The 16,923-nt window shown below is 37.0% G+C and overlaps 2 protein-coding genes across 4 annotated transcripts; both read right to left on the reverse strand.

The window, feature by feature from the left end:
- Window positions 1-435: 435 nt before the first annotated feature.
- On the reverse strand, window positions 436-8,720 carry clta (clathrin, light chain A). 3 transcript variants are annotated; one of them, XM_079857057.1, is made up of 7 exons: window positions 8,452-8,720; window positions 6,220-6,245; window positions 4,889-5,006; window positions 4,690-4,801; window positions 3,736-3,789; window positions 2,264-2,299; window positions 436-1,132 (listed from the first exon to the last, which is right to left on the reverse strand). In XM_079857057.1, the coding sequence occupies exons 1-7, from the start codon at window positions 8,636-8,638 to the stop codon at window positions 961-963; spliced, it is 705 nt and encodes a 234-aa protein (XP_079713183.1). In that variant the 5' UTR covers window positions 8,639-8,720; the 3' UTR covers window positions 436-960. The 3 variants fall into 3 exon arrangements, with proteins under 3 accessions (XP_079713183.1, XP_079713185.1, XP_079713184.1); XM_079857058.1 differs by lacking the exon at window positions 2,264-2,299 and having other exon boundaries at window positions 862-1,132; XM_079857059.1 differs by lacking the exons at window positions 2,264-2,299; window positions 3,736-3,789 and having other exon boundaries at window positions 8,452-8,714.
- Window positions 8,721-9,225: 505 nt separating this feature from the next.
- nansa (N-acetylneuraminic acid synthase a) lies at window positions 9,226-16,014 on the reverse strand. The gene is made up of 6 exons (XM_079864569.1): window positions 15,768-16,014; window positions 14,923-15,138; window positions 13,965-14,064; window positions 12,442-12,596; window positions 11,957-12,223; window positions 9,226-9,685 (listed from the first exon to the last, which is right to left on the reverse strand). Exons 1-6 carry the CDS (start codon window positions 15,897-15,899, stop codon window positions 9,476-9,478), a joined length of 1,080 nt encoding a protein of 359 aa, XP_079720695.1. The 5' UTR covers window positions 15,900-16,014; the 3' UTR covers window positions 9,226-9,475.
- Between the last annotated feature and the right edge of the window lie 909 nt (window positions 16,015-16,923).

Consider the following 16,923-nt stretch of genomic DNA (forward strand, 5'->3'; position numbering starts at 1 on the left):
ATTTCTCATTAAAAATGCTGTATAAACTCATCTCATGAGAAACTACAGTAAGTCATTACAAAAGTTTATCATTGCGATATTTTGTGGCCATACATTTCTCAGTACCGAGGTGAAAATGTTAAAAGTATGTCAGCACACAAGAGCGTTTTAAGTACAAAAACCTGACAACTGTCTTGAAAATAAAACATTTGAATAATGTGTTGTGGTATAGTAACCATGATTTAAGCGTAATTCAATCCAAACCTGAATTAATTTAATAATTCCATGACCCGTTAATATTTATTTCATCCCTACAAAATATTTAGATTTAGAATTATTAATTGAATCCATTAAATTGTGTAAATTGCACTAAATACACCAGAATTTTGGCAATTTGGCAAACTTTTAGGTAAGTACAATGGTAATCATTTTCCCCCACCCAAATAACACAAACACTTAACATTTCAAATGTGTTTAATCATACTGAAACAGAATGGACAACATGAGGTGACATTTACTGGGGCACAGCTCTGTTCATCAACAACATTTGCCATAATCTTACAATGAAGTGTAGAGGACCGGTCTTTATGTACATAGTTACACACACACAGGATAGATCCACCATCTGTATACAACATACACAAGACAATTAGTACTATATTCCCGAAACATCTTAGGAAGGCAATGCATAGATAGTGTCTCAATGCCACACACTGTGTCTACATGGAAAAATTAACATGAAGTTTGGTCCTTAAAATAGACACCAAAAATAAAAACAATCTGAACATTGTTATATATATGTATATATTTATAGATGGAATATATAGATATACCTATATCATATTATGTAATAATATAATATAGATCATTTATATATGGAAATTGAGCTCCAAGCCATTAGGATGGGACCACAAAGGAATCAATGTCGTGAAACCCAATGGCTGCTGGGACTTGTGGTTTTGAGGTCTCCAGGGGCGGAGCTTAGCGGACGAGAGGGGTCTGTTTCAGGGAGATGAGGACTGAGCGCATGCGGGAGACGTCCTTGGCCTGCTTGCTGGACTTGGGATTGAAATCACAAAGGCGCGCCACACGCTCCCATTCTGTGCCAGGGCTGTTCTCATCAAGCTCCGACACCATGGCTTCCTCAGCCGCCCTGCCGACGAGAAACCACAATCAGCTTCGGACAGAAACCGGAAAACACTCTCAGACACGTCCCGCTTAAGCACACAACCGCAGACCTCCGTGATGCCTTGAGAACTGTGATATCTAATTGGCTGCTAAGAAATGTTTCCATCATTTGTAGTTGACAAATGACTACGCAAACTCAACATAGGTTTTGAAACCTTGATCACCAAAAGGTGCTTCTAAAAAAATGGTTGAAATGTTTTGCAAGGTGCTTTGTTAGGAGGTCAGAGGCAAGTGTACCAAAGCAGCTCTGCGTCTAGGTGAAAAACAATGGTTATTTCCATCCAACAATACATTCATAAAGAGACATTCTTCAGGTGACCACATCCAAAACAGATGGTAGTTTGAGCATCATGCCCCCAACCCACCATTACCAGAACTAGTCTTGATCTTACAGGCAGGAAAAGGTTCCAGAACAGCCACAGTCAAATTTTGCAGTGATTCAGTTGGTTAAAACAATTTGTTGTACTTTGAAAGTCCTTGTATTGTGGGACATTCCTCATCTCTTGGTGGTCAGAAGAATGTCAAGGAATCATGTACGCTAATAAACCTTCAACGCAGCGATTGACAGGCCGATTAGCTTATTTTAACCAGTAAATCTTTGTGCAAAGGCTGAACGTGCCATGCGTTGGCAGTGACCAAAAGCGGGGCCTTCTGCTGAGCATGGGGCAACTAAACCAAGTTTCTGGCAAGCCAAACGCTAAAGAGCTCTTAACAAAAATCTTCGGAGAGCTTTTTGAGACCATATTCGACTATTCCCGTTTCCTCCCGGCCCGTTACCAACCCTTTCCGCTGCCGTGGACTCAGTCCAGTAGAGTTGCATTAGCCTCTCCACTATCACACAGTATACACAGCAAAATGGGTATGAAAGCCAATGAGGTAAATCACGGTCACAATCAACTACATCAACGTACAGGACTAGTGCACCAACACATCACCACAAAAGGACATCTAGAATCTTAACTTTAGCAGAAACATGTTGATAATAAAGACAGCAATTCATTGGTGTATAACTTTGCAATAAGTGGTGTTTGTTCCCTGAGCATATTTGGTTTTCTTGTCTTTATTTTTCTTTTGCTTTTTTTTTTTTTTACTTAACTGGTCTAGGCGGTAGCAAGGATGGTTAATGTGAGTGCTTAAAGGTGCATAGAGAAAAGAAAAACAAGGAGAAACAGATCACAAGTCAGATATATAGAAAACCAAAAGAAATGAGATTTATGCAGATGACCAAAGCAGGCATGCACTGTTCAAAACCCAAGTCATCATAGGAGTGCTTCTATGTGCGCTTAGCTTGCAGCCGTCATTGATGTACGCGCCGCTTGCGGCGGTCGGCGATCTCAACTGGCGCTTCAGTTGAGAGACATTTACCAAGCAAAAGAAAAGCAGCTAATGTTTACAATAGCTCTGCAGAATAGGCAGAAGCAGTAAGAGGTCCATGATGAATATGAGGGCTGCAGAACTAAGAGGACAGTTACAGTTCTAGCCTGGGACAGCTTTGCTCAACCTAGACACACCGTACTCTACAATACTCCATCTAACGGAAGCAACTAGGTGTCCAGCCGAAAACACCAGCCATGGGATAAAGGTGCACCAAGTCTTGGTTTAAACTAAAAAAAATGTAATCACTCAATATTTGACCGTTTTGAGACTGACCAACCAAAGGAAGATTAACAGAATTGGTTAAAGTTAGCATGCAAATCAATTGAAAGAGAAAATGTGGCCAAAATAAAAGCAGCTATGTTTCTGTATATAGATAATATTATATTTAATACATACATTTCTATAAATTGCACTGAAAGAAATGACCTAGTGCACCTTTAAGAATAAAGGAAAAATATGCAAATCCAAAGACAATAAGATTTAGAAATCATTGCTTTATCCTGCCAAATTTGGCAACACATTAAAAAATAATAATCTATAAGCAAAATAAGTACATTTATATTTTTAGCAATTACACTACTGGCTGGCTTACTATGGGTTGGCTTTGATACGAGCCAGAGACGTAGTTGCTTAGAAAGTCACTATTGCTGTATTACAGATACACTACTACTGCACTAAATTGTGCTAGTATAAATCAATAAATCTCAATTAATAATAAATGTTAGACAAAAAAATAACATTAAATAATCTCACAATTTATACAAATGTTTAGACATCATATCTTGAATGTAAACAAAGTGCAGACACTATGACAAATGCATGACACAAACATGAGAAAAAAATGGGTTTTCATACTTTTTATAAATGACCATGAAAAAATAACTAAATAAAAATAATAAAAAAAGACAAATAAGAAATGACTTAGTGGGTAAGACAGATATAAAATCTGCTATGTAACTTAACCATAATGGGGGGGGGGGGGGGGGGATGGACAACATGCATAATGTGCAGACTTATTTGTCAAATTAGTCTTTGACAAAAACTAAATCACCCTGGTTTTAAATATGAAGTTAACTAAGTATTTGGTTAGAAATGAGTAAGAGTAACAGGTTATGAAAAAAGATGAGATGCAGGAAAATGAGTTAATGAGAAATGCATGTGAAAAGAAAGGATGTTAGTTTAGCAACATACACATAACCAATCAGATCAGCGAAGGGTTGTTTGTAGAAATCCTCATCCAGCACCCTGGGAGTCCCAGAGGAGAGCAGCGAAGCAGGAGAGAACAGAGAGAGTGGTAAAAAGGAGAAAAATAACACTCATACAGAGTCAAAACACACTGCAGTGTTACCATACCAGTGTTAACACCAGGCCAAGTACAAAAAAAGTGGACAACACACCACACAAGAGAGAAAGACAGAGACAAACAGGACAAATAAATAAGGAATTAAGAGAACGATTTCACATTCTAAGGAATGAGGACAGATATACAGAAAGAGGTTTAAGACGAAGTCATTTTTATTTGTACCAAAACATACTTGAAACTTTCTCTAGGACTGAATGGGGAAGCACAAAACATATGCACTTGAAACTAAAATAGAAAATTGTACTTTTGACTCACTAGCGTTCTTTTTAATACAAAATTGGATTGAATCTTATTCAGCACGTCTAACTGTAAAGTTCATTCAGATGCTTCCCTGAAGCAGAAAGAGCTTTACAAGGAACTCCTTATTTTATTCTAATAGCTGAATACAACATCTGGTGCCAATCATAGATATAGCATCTTTTTCAGACTGGACCAGGCATGATCATGTGACCAAAACACAGAAATGTCCACAATCACATGATCATTCAAGGTCAGAATCTCAAATCTGCCTCTTCACTGTTCTCACATTATTAGCACCGCAAAATAACAAAATGGTTACCACTACGCTGGTTTAAATATGAATAGTTCACTCAAAAATGATCATGAATCCTTTATTCACTCTCATGTTATTTTAAATCTGTATGAGATATGAATACACTGTGACCCAGCATACACCTTGCTGTCGAGTACGATGGAGGGGCCGTGCACTTTCTAGTGCTTTTGTAACCAGACAGCAAAAGGGCTCACTTCTAGACTTCAGCTGCTCGAACAGTGTCGTGTACCTGTTGTTCACTTTGGTCTTCTCCAGCTGCTCGTTCTGCCTGAGGTGCCACTCCTCCAGCTCCAGCTTTGCTTTCTCCTTCCACTCCACCTCCTGCGTGCGTGAGTTAGCGTCTGAAAAACAGCAGAGGAATATCAGTCAGCCATAGATGAAATGTTTCAATATCTTAAGAATAACATCTACATCTCTGCTCAAGTTACCAAGCTCCTCCAGCCTCTCGCGCTGCTCCTCTCTCCACTTCCTCAAGCTCTCCGGCTCGGCCTGCAACCGATCCACACTGGATATGGCCGCATACACGTCTGAAGGACCATTGCTCTCCTACAAAACACACACGGCAAAGAACCATACAAATCACAGTACACCATTTAGTTGATACACTTCTTTAGTGCATCAGCTCCTTTAGTTTGGATCAGTGATTTGTCAATTATATTAAATCAATTATTGCATATATTTGAATTGAAAATATATATATTTTTTTAAATATGAGTGACTGGTAAAACAGGCCTTCACTATCCAGCTCACAGGCTAATTTAACCCAGTAAAGCCTGGCGTATTAAACAAGTAAGAATTAAACTGCAAGTGTGTTTAATGTATTGTATTTATATACAATATACATTTAAAAATTTCAGAGGCCAAAATTGGGCAAAACTATGCAATTTGGTGATATTAAAATGGCCAAAAAGTAAGATGACATTTTGATAGACTGTAATGTAAATCATATTTTTATAAAAGTAAAGCAGATGAATTACATATGAAATGCATATGAAAATCAGATGTCACTATGTCTCCCAATATGTTAGTTTTATGATCAAAGCTTTGTAGTTTTGATCATATACATATAAAGATCACAAACATAAATTATGAAGACATACAAATAAACCTCCAAAAGCTTATTGCATCATACTTCATATTTACTTTTAAACATGATTTCTCTAAAAAAAAAATTAGTTCAGTCCAGTAAATGTTAATCTTGAAATATTACTAACCATATAAAAGTAACTGTACATTTACTTTATAAAAATCATTAAAGATTTCACAGCAAAAGACACGTACCACAAACTGAAGATGTACATTTTAACAATTATACTAAAAGGCATTTCACTTAGTAAAAAAGTATGAACTATCAATCAGAGAGCAGAAGGCATGTAATAGATTGTCTACAACAGATATTTCAGATCATTTAGAAGCCTTAGAAATTCATGCATCAAATATGAAACTGGGCTTTATAGTGGTTATACAAATATACACACATCAGCTTTCAGCTATTTAGAAGCAGTGCTTGAAAGGAATCAAAAGTTTAAAGCAAGTCTAGATTTAGATTTAGTCTTTTGTTCTGTTGTAATGCAGACTGCACGTCTTATTTCCTATCATCTGCACATGTCCATCCACACATAACCCAACACAGTCTTTGCAGTGAAAATGCGGCTATATAAAAAAACATGCAAGAGACAACTCTAAATCAAATGTCATAATATTAACAGATTGTGACTGAGTTTAATGGAATACAGGCAAGAAGTCTTCAAGGTCTTACCCCATGCAAATCTCCATTCACTGCTCCTGCCAAGATAAAAGAAAGAAAAAAACATGGATGAGTTAAAACAGTCTAGTCAATTTTTCATGCATTTCATACAGTTTGTCTGTATTAATTATCCTCAGTATAGTTGTTGAGTGAAATGCCTTGCAAGGCTGTTTAGCCTTCCTGTAGCTCAAGCAGTAGAGCATGGCACTAACAATGCCACGGTCATGTGTTCAATTCCCAGGGAATGCATGAATTGGGGGGGGGGGTTGGGGATGTATAATTGAGTGCAATGTAAGTTACTTAGGATATCACGGCCAAATAAAATAGTATTTAAGGAACAGTTAATCTGCAATAATGTGTTGTCCCTAACAAAGCTTTAGTGTTGAATTCATGGACAGGATACAGTTTTCCTCTTGCCTAGGTCTCTGGTTTTGCTGACTTCTTTCCTGAGTCAGTGAAAAACATTATGCAACCTCTCTTCACTAGAAGTGATTCGATCACTTGAACATTTTCCTTAAGCAATGCTTACGTTAACACACAAGCAGTAATAAGAGACAAAATATTTAACACATGCAAGTCAATTTTTAACCCAAGTTTTTATGAACAGAAAGTATGCAGGCCTGACTGATTTTCTGCACACTGCAATGCACTGTGCTTCCAAGACTGTTGTCTTCAGTCATCCTAGACCTAAAGTCAGATTGCGCCTTTGTGCCAGCGAAACTACATCCCCATCATCATTTATTCAAACCTTTCGGCCAGAGAAACATTCAAGCCAACGGCAAGTAAAAAATGGAATTCCAGACACTTCAGCTGACTGGTAATATTCTCCTTACTGGAATTAAACTACATTAAGACCAAAACGGCACATTTCATTTCAAAATGTATACTGATTTTTTAACCATAGAACATGGTGTTTACTAACCTAAGGCCTCCAAAATATACTAATTTCAGTCATTGTATGGATTCAATTTAATTAGAAAAGGTACAATTATAGTTTAGGTAGCTCTGGAGATTCATTCAGCTTTAAGATCCGTGTGATGGAAATCTATGTCTTGGAGCCTAGCGAGCTGCCTACCTAAATAGATCATTTTGAACTAATTTTGAGGGCATGGACTAATAAAATGTAGCCTATACCTTGAATTCAACGCAAGTCGTACTGGATAAAGGCATCTACAAAACGCGTAAATGTAACTTTGGGCATCACATGTGCGTTTGAAACATTTTTAGGTATTGCAGTACAAATGCATTCATTTTTATTTTTTGCTTCACTTCAGAGTTCAGAACAGTTTATTCTTGGGCATTAGAGACAGTTTTGAATCTTCCAAACAAACCTTTTTGGTCATCATATGCGAGTTGGAATGAATTTATGACCGTTATAGGCAATTCGCATCGAATATTTCTAACAGTACAGGTGCGCTCGAATCAAGCATTTATGAACATGGCAGAGGCGCATTTCTGGCCATTTATAGTCGCTTTCGAACATTTCTGGACATGAGCGTTGGAATCACTCGTTTTCGTGGAACACGATGCGTTCGAACGTTCAAGCGTTTTTATTTTTACTTCTAAACATTCGAAGGCGTCTTTGATGGCCTAAAATGCTGCCTAAATAGGCATCTCAATAGATTTCGAGACACAGCAGTGGTCCTGTCATATAACCAGATCTCACTCCAGTATAAAGACTAAAGGAACTGAACACACACACACACACACACACACAGCCTTCAGTCTAAAGGTCATTGTATAATATAAACCGCGTTAAAAGGACTGGAATTTCGCTGATTGATTCAATCAGCACTACTAGAGTAATCAATCTAGACAAAAAGCGATACATATGTGTCTCATAAAGGAAATTTTATATATATCTTAAAGCCAAATAAAATTACGATTAAACCGTTGCGAGGTCCACTAAAGGGAGTCTCATAAAGAGCTGAGGTACCAACAGACAACGCCATTTTCCTGCTTCTTTTAACTACAAGTATAAACCATTAGAACATGTAAACGGCTAACGTATTTGGATGCATCTTTGGCAGTGTTGTCTAATATAAACAGCGAAGCACGTATTATTTACACACACACACTCCGTTACTTCATATACATATAGAGCTCTGAATGAAGGCTAGCTGGCTAACGAGCCAGTAAAACAGTCGGTTATAAGATTATAATGATTTTTATTTTTTATTATTATTATTCTTTTTTTTTTTTTTTTTGTCTATCTCGTGTAAAAGACCTGTCGTGTAAACACACCGTCCTGGTCTTGGCTCAGGGATGAAGGCACATCTCCGCTGTCCAGGATGCTGAAGCCCTCGTCATTCTCGATGCCCGCGATCTCACTCTCTTGCTGGGCCAGAAATGCTGCCGCCGGGTCCTCGTCTGCCCCCACACCGTTTCCTGCGCTTCCTTGGGGGGCACTGAGCATATCAAAATCGTCCATGGCTCGCTTAATGTGTTTAGAGTGAGAGCAACTGAAAAACACAAATCACTCTACTGTCTTCCTCGTCGACGACTCCAATGTCAGCGGGGGAGGTGCTTACGAGTGAACGGACCCGAAAGAAACGAAGCTCAGCCAATTAGAGTTGTGTATTTTTGATTGACGGGTCTACTGCCCATACAAATGACGAGGAGTTAAGTCGACGACCAATGAAATGACTAAACCGTGGCTGTGCGAATCCCGTGACCAACAGCGTGCCCTGATAGGGCGTTGCAGCAAAATGGGATTGCATACGTATCAGTCTAATGAATATAAAAAGGCTTTATCATGGAAAAACTGACAGTGTAGTGTCCCTCAAAGATAGACTCAAGCTGGATCTTTAAGGTCAATTGATAAGATGGGTGTGTCATTTTGGGCTAAAATATATTTAAATGTGGCATTATCCTGCTAAATTAATACCATATTCATGTACCATGGTATGTAAATAGTACACCAAGACAACTGTGGTACTACAATGGAATATATCCAAAAAAGAACCATGGTAGTAGTACCATGGCAAATGTCCAATTAAATTGGTCTTCAAAATGAGACAGATTTCCATGTTTCCATTTTATTGTTTATTTATTCAACAATATTTGGCAAATAATAACCCATATAAACAAAAAAATGGGTCTGATGGTATACACATATACAGCATTTGTTGTATTGTTGCATCTGTCTTTGTCTGCCTGACAGACAAACATAGAGCCATTTTAACTTCTTGTATAATGCATTTTATTTTGGCTGAAACTTAAATTTCTTTCCAGTCTGATCAAGAATCACATGCAGAGACAGTTTTCCTCAAGCTTTGGCTTTTTTGCTATAGTTGTCGACTGCATCCTCAGTGATGCTCTCGTCCTCCTCGAAATCTATCGTAACTTTCTTCCCCACCAGCTGGAAGATGTCTTCTGGAGCTACACCCTTGGGTTCAGCTACTTTCACAGCCAGCATGTCAAGGGTTAGTTCTGTACCTTTCGGGATGGCGGTCTTTGCAACCACAGACTTCCCGAGCTAGAAATGAGAGAAAGATGGAGAAGAAGAATTACAGGAATGTTCTGACAGAGCAGAATACTTGAAGACAATGTGGTTGTGCTGTTCAAAACATAACATAACATCCCACTGACGTAAAAAAAAAAAAAAAACACATTTCAGAGGAAGCAAAGTTAAGAATGAAAGGAGGCATATGGGTAGCAAACAGACAAACAGATTTATTTGATGGTAAAACGGAAGAAAAGTTAAGACAGGAGGAAATGGGGCAAGACCAGGAATGCAACATTAGAAGGAAAGAGAATGGAGTTGTAAAAAACTGATGGAGTTGGAGTAGGGGGTCAAGAGGAATGTGAAAAATAACACAGAGACAGAGAGAGCGCTATAGCACACATTTCCTCAACAAGTCAAATGATTTGAGGCATCATATGTGTAACAAAGTGCTGTTAGTTATCAAGAAATAAAACTAAGAAAAAAACTTTAAAACAGTTTTTGTTAATTGAAATAAATCGGAGATAAAATATTTTAATGAAAACCGTCAAATTAAAAATGAAATAAGTTAGAAACAGAAACTAAAATAAAATAAGTTGTACTAAAAGTACTAAAATTACTGAAAGGTACACTATGTAACTTTTCGGCTCTGTGTGACTGTGCGGATGAATATGGTTCTTTCTCATAACTAAAAAAAGAGAGAGAGATTATCCTACTGCTCATAAAACATTCTCTACTAGGCTTAAGAGATACAACCAGTTTAGATGGAAAGGATCTCAAGCTGACTGGCTGAAGACGTTACAGTAGCTTTACCCATTACCCATTAATAGACATGGTACTTCCTTGAAAATAAACTCCAGAGTTACAACCCATAATGAAATGACCCTTCACAGTAGATAATGCTTTGCAATGAACTCTGTTAGAGAGCTATATATGGCAATTTATCGTTCAATAAAATACCTTACTCAACTGTTGAGTAATAAAAACACCATCTCCACTTTGCTTTTACAACATTTCAAATCCCTCAGTTCTCGACATCTCTGAAAAGCCAAGCCAATGTTTGTTTAAAACGGGTGATTCTCCGGAGGTTCGAGATTTAGCATGCTCAGTGTCAACCTTTTCTCACTCGTTTGTGACAACTAACCTCTGAGACAACCACACCATACACCCGTCAAAGTAGCCAGAGCAACTTTTCTCTATTTACAGATGTGATGAGACACACACGGGCGAGTGACGCATGTACACAACTTCTCGCGAAAACCATCCGTCAGGTTTTCCGTCATCATTCTGAGATAACAACCGGCTGGATGTACATTATTCCGCTTATTACAAGGCCATAAGTAAATAATTAGACACGAAATATTGATCTGAGTTTAAATATTTTATTAGTTCTTTAAATGCAAAGCCTCCACGGAGAGAGCATTTGCCGGCGCGGCAAGTTCAAACTAGACGGACATTTGAGAGATACGGTACAGTCATACCACTTATTACACAGCATTTCGCCACATAAATAATTATGGAGATAAGAGATATTGATTTCAGATTAAACTGTTTTAAAATCGTGCCTGTTTCCAACAGTGTACAAAACAATAGTCACAAAATGGCAGCAGCTGCGTTTGTATGAAACAAGAGAGAGCGAGTCCATGATACTGGATGGCATAATTAAATAATTGTACACAAAATATTGATTTGACTGAGTTTTAATATTTTATTAGCTCACCAAATGCAAAACTTCCACGAAGAAAAAAACGTTCCTAGCAAGCGTTTAGCGCTGCTGACTTCAGTAATCCGGATGAGCCTGCGTTATCTGTTTTTTAGCGGTTGTTATCTGGGAATAACATACCGCTGGATGGCGCAATTGACCAATCAGAATCAAGTATTCCACAGAGCCGTGTAATAAACACTTAGAACAGGTTTACCATAGTGAATCAGAGTTAGACAAAAACTCATCTTGGAAGAATTATTGATGATGTATTGAATTTTGTTAATTTTGTACAAAAAAAAGTTACATGGTGTACCTTGAAATAAAATTAAATGAAAGCTAAATAGAATATTTAATAAAAATAACAAAATACAACTAAATTATTAAAGTAATAAATGAATAAAAATTATAATAGTGAATAATTAATACTAAATTGACACTGAAGTAGCATAATTGTTAAGGTCAATACTATTAAAAAAATAATATGATAAAATAATTCAATTCTGAGCAATAGTAATAGTTATGCTTGCCTCTTAACGCCACTAATTAACATGTAGACATAAAATGAAAAGGGAATGTATTCGAACTGGTTCTTATTGTACCTTATCATGGCATGGCACCTCACAGGGCAGCATGCGTTTCAGCCCAGTGCCCAAAGCTCTCTCCACAGTGCGGATGGATCGCACCAGCTCCGCCAGCTCTTCCGGCACCAGAGATGCCTCATGATCGCTGCCCTTCCAGGACTTGTCCAAGGTCACGTGCCGCTCCACGACCTTTGCTCCCAATGCAACTGCCCCCACTGTGATGCTGATCCCACTTTCATGGCCTGAGTAACCAATGGGAATGTCAGGAAATTCTTTTTGATATTCCTGTAGGTTGGGGAAAAAATTACAGAAATAATACATAATTTTACTTTATGGTTATGCAAGATTCATTTATCTAATCCTAATTATATAGTGTTTAATTTAGCGAATGATATAATTATATAATGTAAGGTTTTAAACTCTCAGGTAGGTCATGAAATGCAGACCCGGATTTCTGAGAGTAAAAATGGATTTCTGAGAGTACATAGAGCTGGTTTCTCTACCATGATAACCCGCAGGTTGACGTCCTCAGGTTCCAGTGGATATGCGCTTGTGCACTGCAGGATACAGAAGTTTTGGTTGTGTTCCTTCACGGTCTTGTAAACGCGCCGCATGGTCTCCATGGACTGCATCCCACTGGATACAACCATAGGACGTCCTGAACACACACACAAGCATCAGAAGTTACATTTGTTTCATAATAATTATTGAGAAAATGTAATATACATGAAATAGCATATAAATCTTTTTACTGTAACTTTTGATCAATTTAATGCATCAGCTGAATAAAACTATCAATCTAATATAAGCAGTTTTTAAATATGTGTGGCAGGGTTGCTGTTTAAAGTCAAATTTAAGGGGTTCTAAGACCTTTTTAAAGAAATAAAAAGGAATACTGTACATTAAGGGTGCAATATTGACAAAAAATTATATCTCGGTTTTTGTTGATAACACTAATGCGGAGTGTGTTTTTCACACATCTGGTTTAGGCCTGTTGTGGACAGCTGACTCACAAAGACATTCATATTATTCATTTTCTATGGGGTGGTCAGCTCACATCAGTGACAGAAATTTACTTTTGTATTAAGGGGCAATATTTGCCACCTTAAATTGATTTCCAAGGGCATTTTACCTATATACGGGCATTTTTTTAATAAAAAGTGATGCATACATCTAATAAATTTATGTAAAATTCTAACATTCAAATTAAATTAAATTAGAACAATAACACATTATTGGGTGGTTTACAATCAAATAAAAGCCGCAAAGAAAGCATAATAAACTCATATAACGCTAATTAGTTTTAATTTGGTTAAGTATTTAGAAGTCGAAGTGTCATCTAAAATTTAAGACCTCATAAATAAAAATAAGACTTTTTATGACCTTAAATTTTAATAATTTTACTACTTTATTTATTTAGTAAAATAGTAGCAATTTTATAATTTTACAATATATCTTATTGATTGTTTGTGATAATATCAGTTTATAATGAAGATGTCTCTTTGTGTGCTAAGAACACAAGACAAACAAGAGTTTCATCAAGAGGTGATTGTGAAGCACATTTTAGAGTTAGTGATTTTGATCTTTCAGCTTTTTCTGGAAAAGCAGTACATAACGAATAATATACCAACCAATATCAGACGTGTCCTACTTCTGCACAATTTAAGTTACATTTAAAAATATGGATAAAGATGAGTCAAACATGTAATCATTGAACAGCCTGTATTTAATCTCTGTAGTTTTTTTCTTTTCTATTTTTCTTTCTCATGTTTTTTTTTTTTTTAGATGTAAAATTCATTATAGGGTAATGGTTTTGTACTATATTATTTGGAATGTACTTTCTTTTTTAGGTGTGAATTTGTATTGTATATGTTATTGCTGATGAATGTTTTAGTTATGTTATGTGTTTTAGTCTTTCCTGCCCAGGGTCTGCAGATGAAATGTAGCTCTGTGGCTAATTCTGGGGCAGTCATTGACTGTCCATTGTCCCTGTTAAAATAGAAAATAAAGAAAAAACTATGGAGACCTTTTTGCGCAGTTTTCTTGAGGTAGGGGAAGTTGTTGGTGTCTCCAGATCCAACTTTGAAAAAAGGCACATTGAGCTCGTGCAGGAATTCTACAGCCATCTTAAAGACAGAAACACTACAATTAACATTTTTTTTTTCGACATGTGATTGCATTCTTGTTAAGTACTAAGTAAATGCTGTGGAATACAAATATAGTTTAGTGCCATATATAGCCTATCAAAGTACCATGGTACCGCTACCGTACGTAAGGGGCAGATGTGATCATAACATGGCAAACGTGATGTAACAATAATACACAAGACATTTTGGAATTTCATTACATCAATATTTGATGAGTTTGGCAGGCTCGTGTCTTATTTCCTAGCTAACAGTATATGGCAAGCCGTTTTAGCTTAAATTGTACCCAGCGTTACTCGTCGTAATTGCATTTTTACCAGTAAGAATTAAATTTGAGAGCTCTACAATTCAATTCTTACTAGTAGCAATTACAATTAGAGAGCTCTCTAATTCAATTATTACTAGTAAGAATTACATTTACAGAGCTCTCTAATTCAATTCTTACTAGTAAGAATTACATTTACAGAGCTCTCTAATTCAATTCTTACTAGTAACATAGAGAGCTCTACAAATGAATTTTTACTAGTCATATGTCTCCATTGACTTCCATTCATTTTTAATTACGGAGCTCTACAATTGAATTGTTACTAGTAAGAATTGAATTAGAGAGCTCTGTAAATGTAATTCTTACTAGTAAGAATTGAATTAGAGAGCTCTCTAATTGTAATTGCTAGTAAGAATTGAATTGTAGAGCTCTCAAATTTAATTCTTACTAGTAAAAATGCAATTACGACGAGTAACGCTGGGTACAATTTAAGCTAAAACGGCTTGCCATAACAGTAAGCCTAAAGCCAAAAAACAAACATATGAAAATAATTTGCGCATGCGTTCTGGGCTCACCTCGTCCATTCCTGACGCAGTGAAGAAGATGCCCAGTTCTCTGGCGTACCGCTGCAGCTCTCTGTACTGCTCATGACTGAACTCCAGGTGGCGCTTGTGCTCTCCGTATGTTTTCCCCCAGGAATGTTTGGAGGTGTACGGCCGCTCCAGCGCTTTCTTGTTGAACTTATACTCCAGCTCACTCTTCTGAAACTTCGCACAGTCCGCCCCGCAGTCCTAGTAGAGGAGGAATAATAGTTTACAAACTTTAAAATAATATCAGAAAAGTAAAACAACGACACCTTAAATGTAAAGATGACAGAAAAAAAAAAGGTTTTATACATAAGAAAAGTCAACCATAAGTGACCAGTACAATCTAAAAATAACTATTTCTGATAATATGGTGTATTGTTTCAATTTATTTTATTTTTTTGCATTCAATAATTCCATTATGAATGGAATTTACAGAATGTATCTTTCGGAAAAGAAACTAAAATCAATATCAGAAATGTTATAGCACCTGTATAATGTGTAAAAGATAGTATGATGATTATTAAACTGCTTTATATGTAGAGTTATGGCTTAAACTACTCTACGACAAACTTCCAAAGTGTGAGGAAGTGTTTTGAGATGATGCATTCTGAATGATCATTTCCCCAAGTGTTGTATGCCCAGTGTCAGATTAACGTTAAGCAGCCTGAACAACTGTCGTGCACTGACTGTCACACTGACTGCTGCGAATTACGTTTAAAAACTATTGCAAACACTAACTAAACAATTCCCGAAACAATTATTTTAATTTCCAGGCTTACAGCCATTAATACAAATGTACTATATCGATGTTGATAATACAAATACACACTTACCTTAACCATCTTGATCATTTTCTTAGCGATTTCAATGTCTCCCTGATGATTCTGTCCGATTTCTGCAATAATGAAACACGGGTTGTTTCCTCCGATCATGCGACCGGGGCATAACTCAAAATTAAGAGGCATTTTAAATCCAAGTGCAAAAACACGGCAAAAAAGCTACAGAAATGACAGTGGGTGAGTCGTCTCACTGCTTTGGTTACACGCGTCAAATGCCTCGATGAAAGAGAACGTAGAGAACTTCCGGGTTTATTTACTGACACGCCCACATGTTTTGAAATAAAAGACCTGCTTATCTTATCGCTTCAATAAAAGTTCTGAACTTTTTATTATTCATATTTATTTGGGTTGTTTTGTTATATACAGGTGCTGGTCATAAAATTAGAATATCATCAAAAAGTTGATTTATTTCAAGAATTCAACTTAACAGGTGAAACTAATATATTATATAGACTCATTACATGCACAGTGAGATATTTCAAGCCTTTATTTGTTATAATTTTGATGATTATGGTTTACAGCTTATGAAACCCACGAAATCAAAATCCCAGAAAATTAGAATATTACATGAAATCACACAGTAATTACACAGTAATTCCATGGTCATTGAACCAGGTTTTGGTTATTTTGGCAGTGTGGGCAGGTGCAAATCCTGCTGGAAAATGAAGTCAGCATCTCCATAAAGCTTGTCTGCTGAAGGAAGCATGAAGTGCTCTGGAAATGTCCTGGTGGACGGCTGCGTTGAGTGGACCAACACCAGCCGATGACATGGCTCCCCAAACCAACACAGACTGTGGAAACTTCACACTGGACTTCAAGCATCTTGGATTGTGTGCCTCTCCATTCTTCCTCCAGACTCTGGGACCTTGGTTTCCAAATGAGATGCAAAATTTGCTCTCATCAGAAAAGAGGACTTTGGTCCACTGTGCTTTATTAAATCCAGAGTCAACGCAGCCGTCTACCAGGACATTTCCAGAGCACTTCATGCTTCCTTCATTTTCCAGCAGGATTTGCACCTGCCCACACTGCCAAAAGAACCAAAACCTGGTTCAATGACCATGGTATTACTGTGTAATTACTGTGTGATTTCATGTAATATTCTAATTTTCTGGGATTTTGATTTCGTGGGTTTCATAAGCTGTAAACCATA

This window comes from Squalius cephalus, assembly GCF_949319135.1.
Source record: "Squalius cephalus genome assembly, chromosome: 2".
In the NCBI taxonomy this organism is placed as follows: Eukaryota; Metazoa; Chordata; class Actinopteri; order Cypriniformes; family Leuciscidae; genus Squalius; species Squalius cephalus.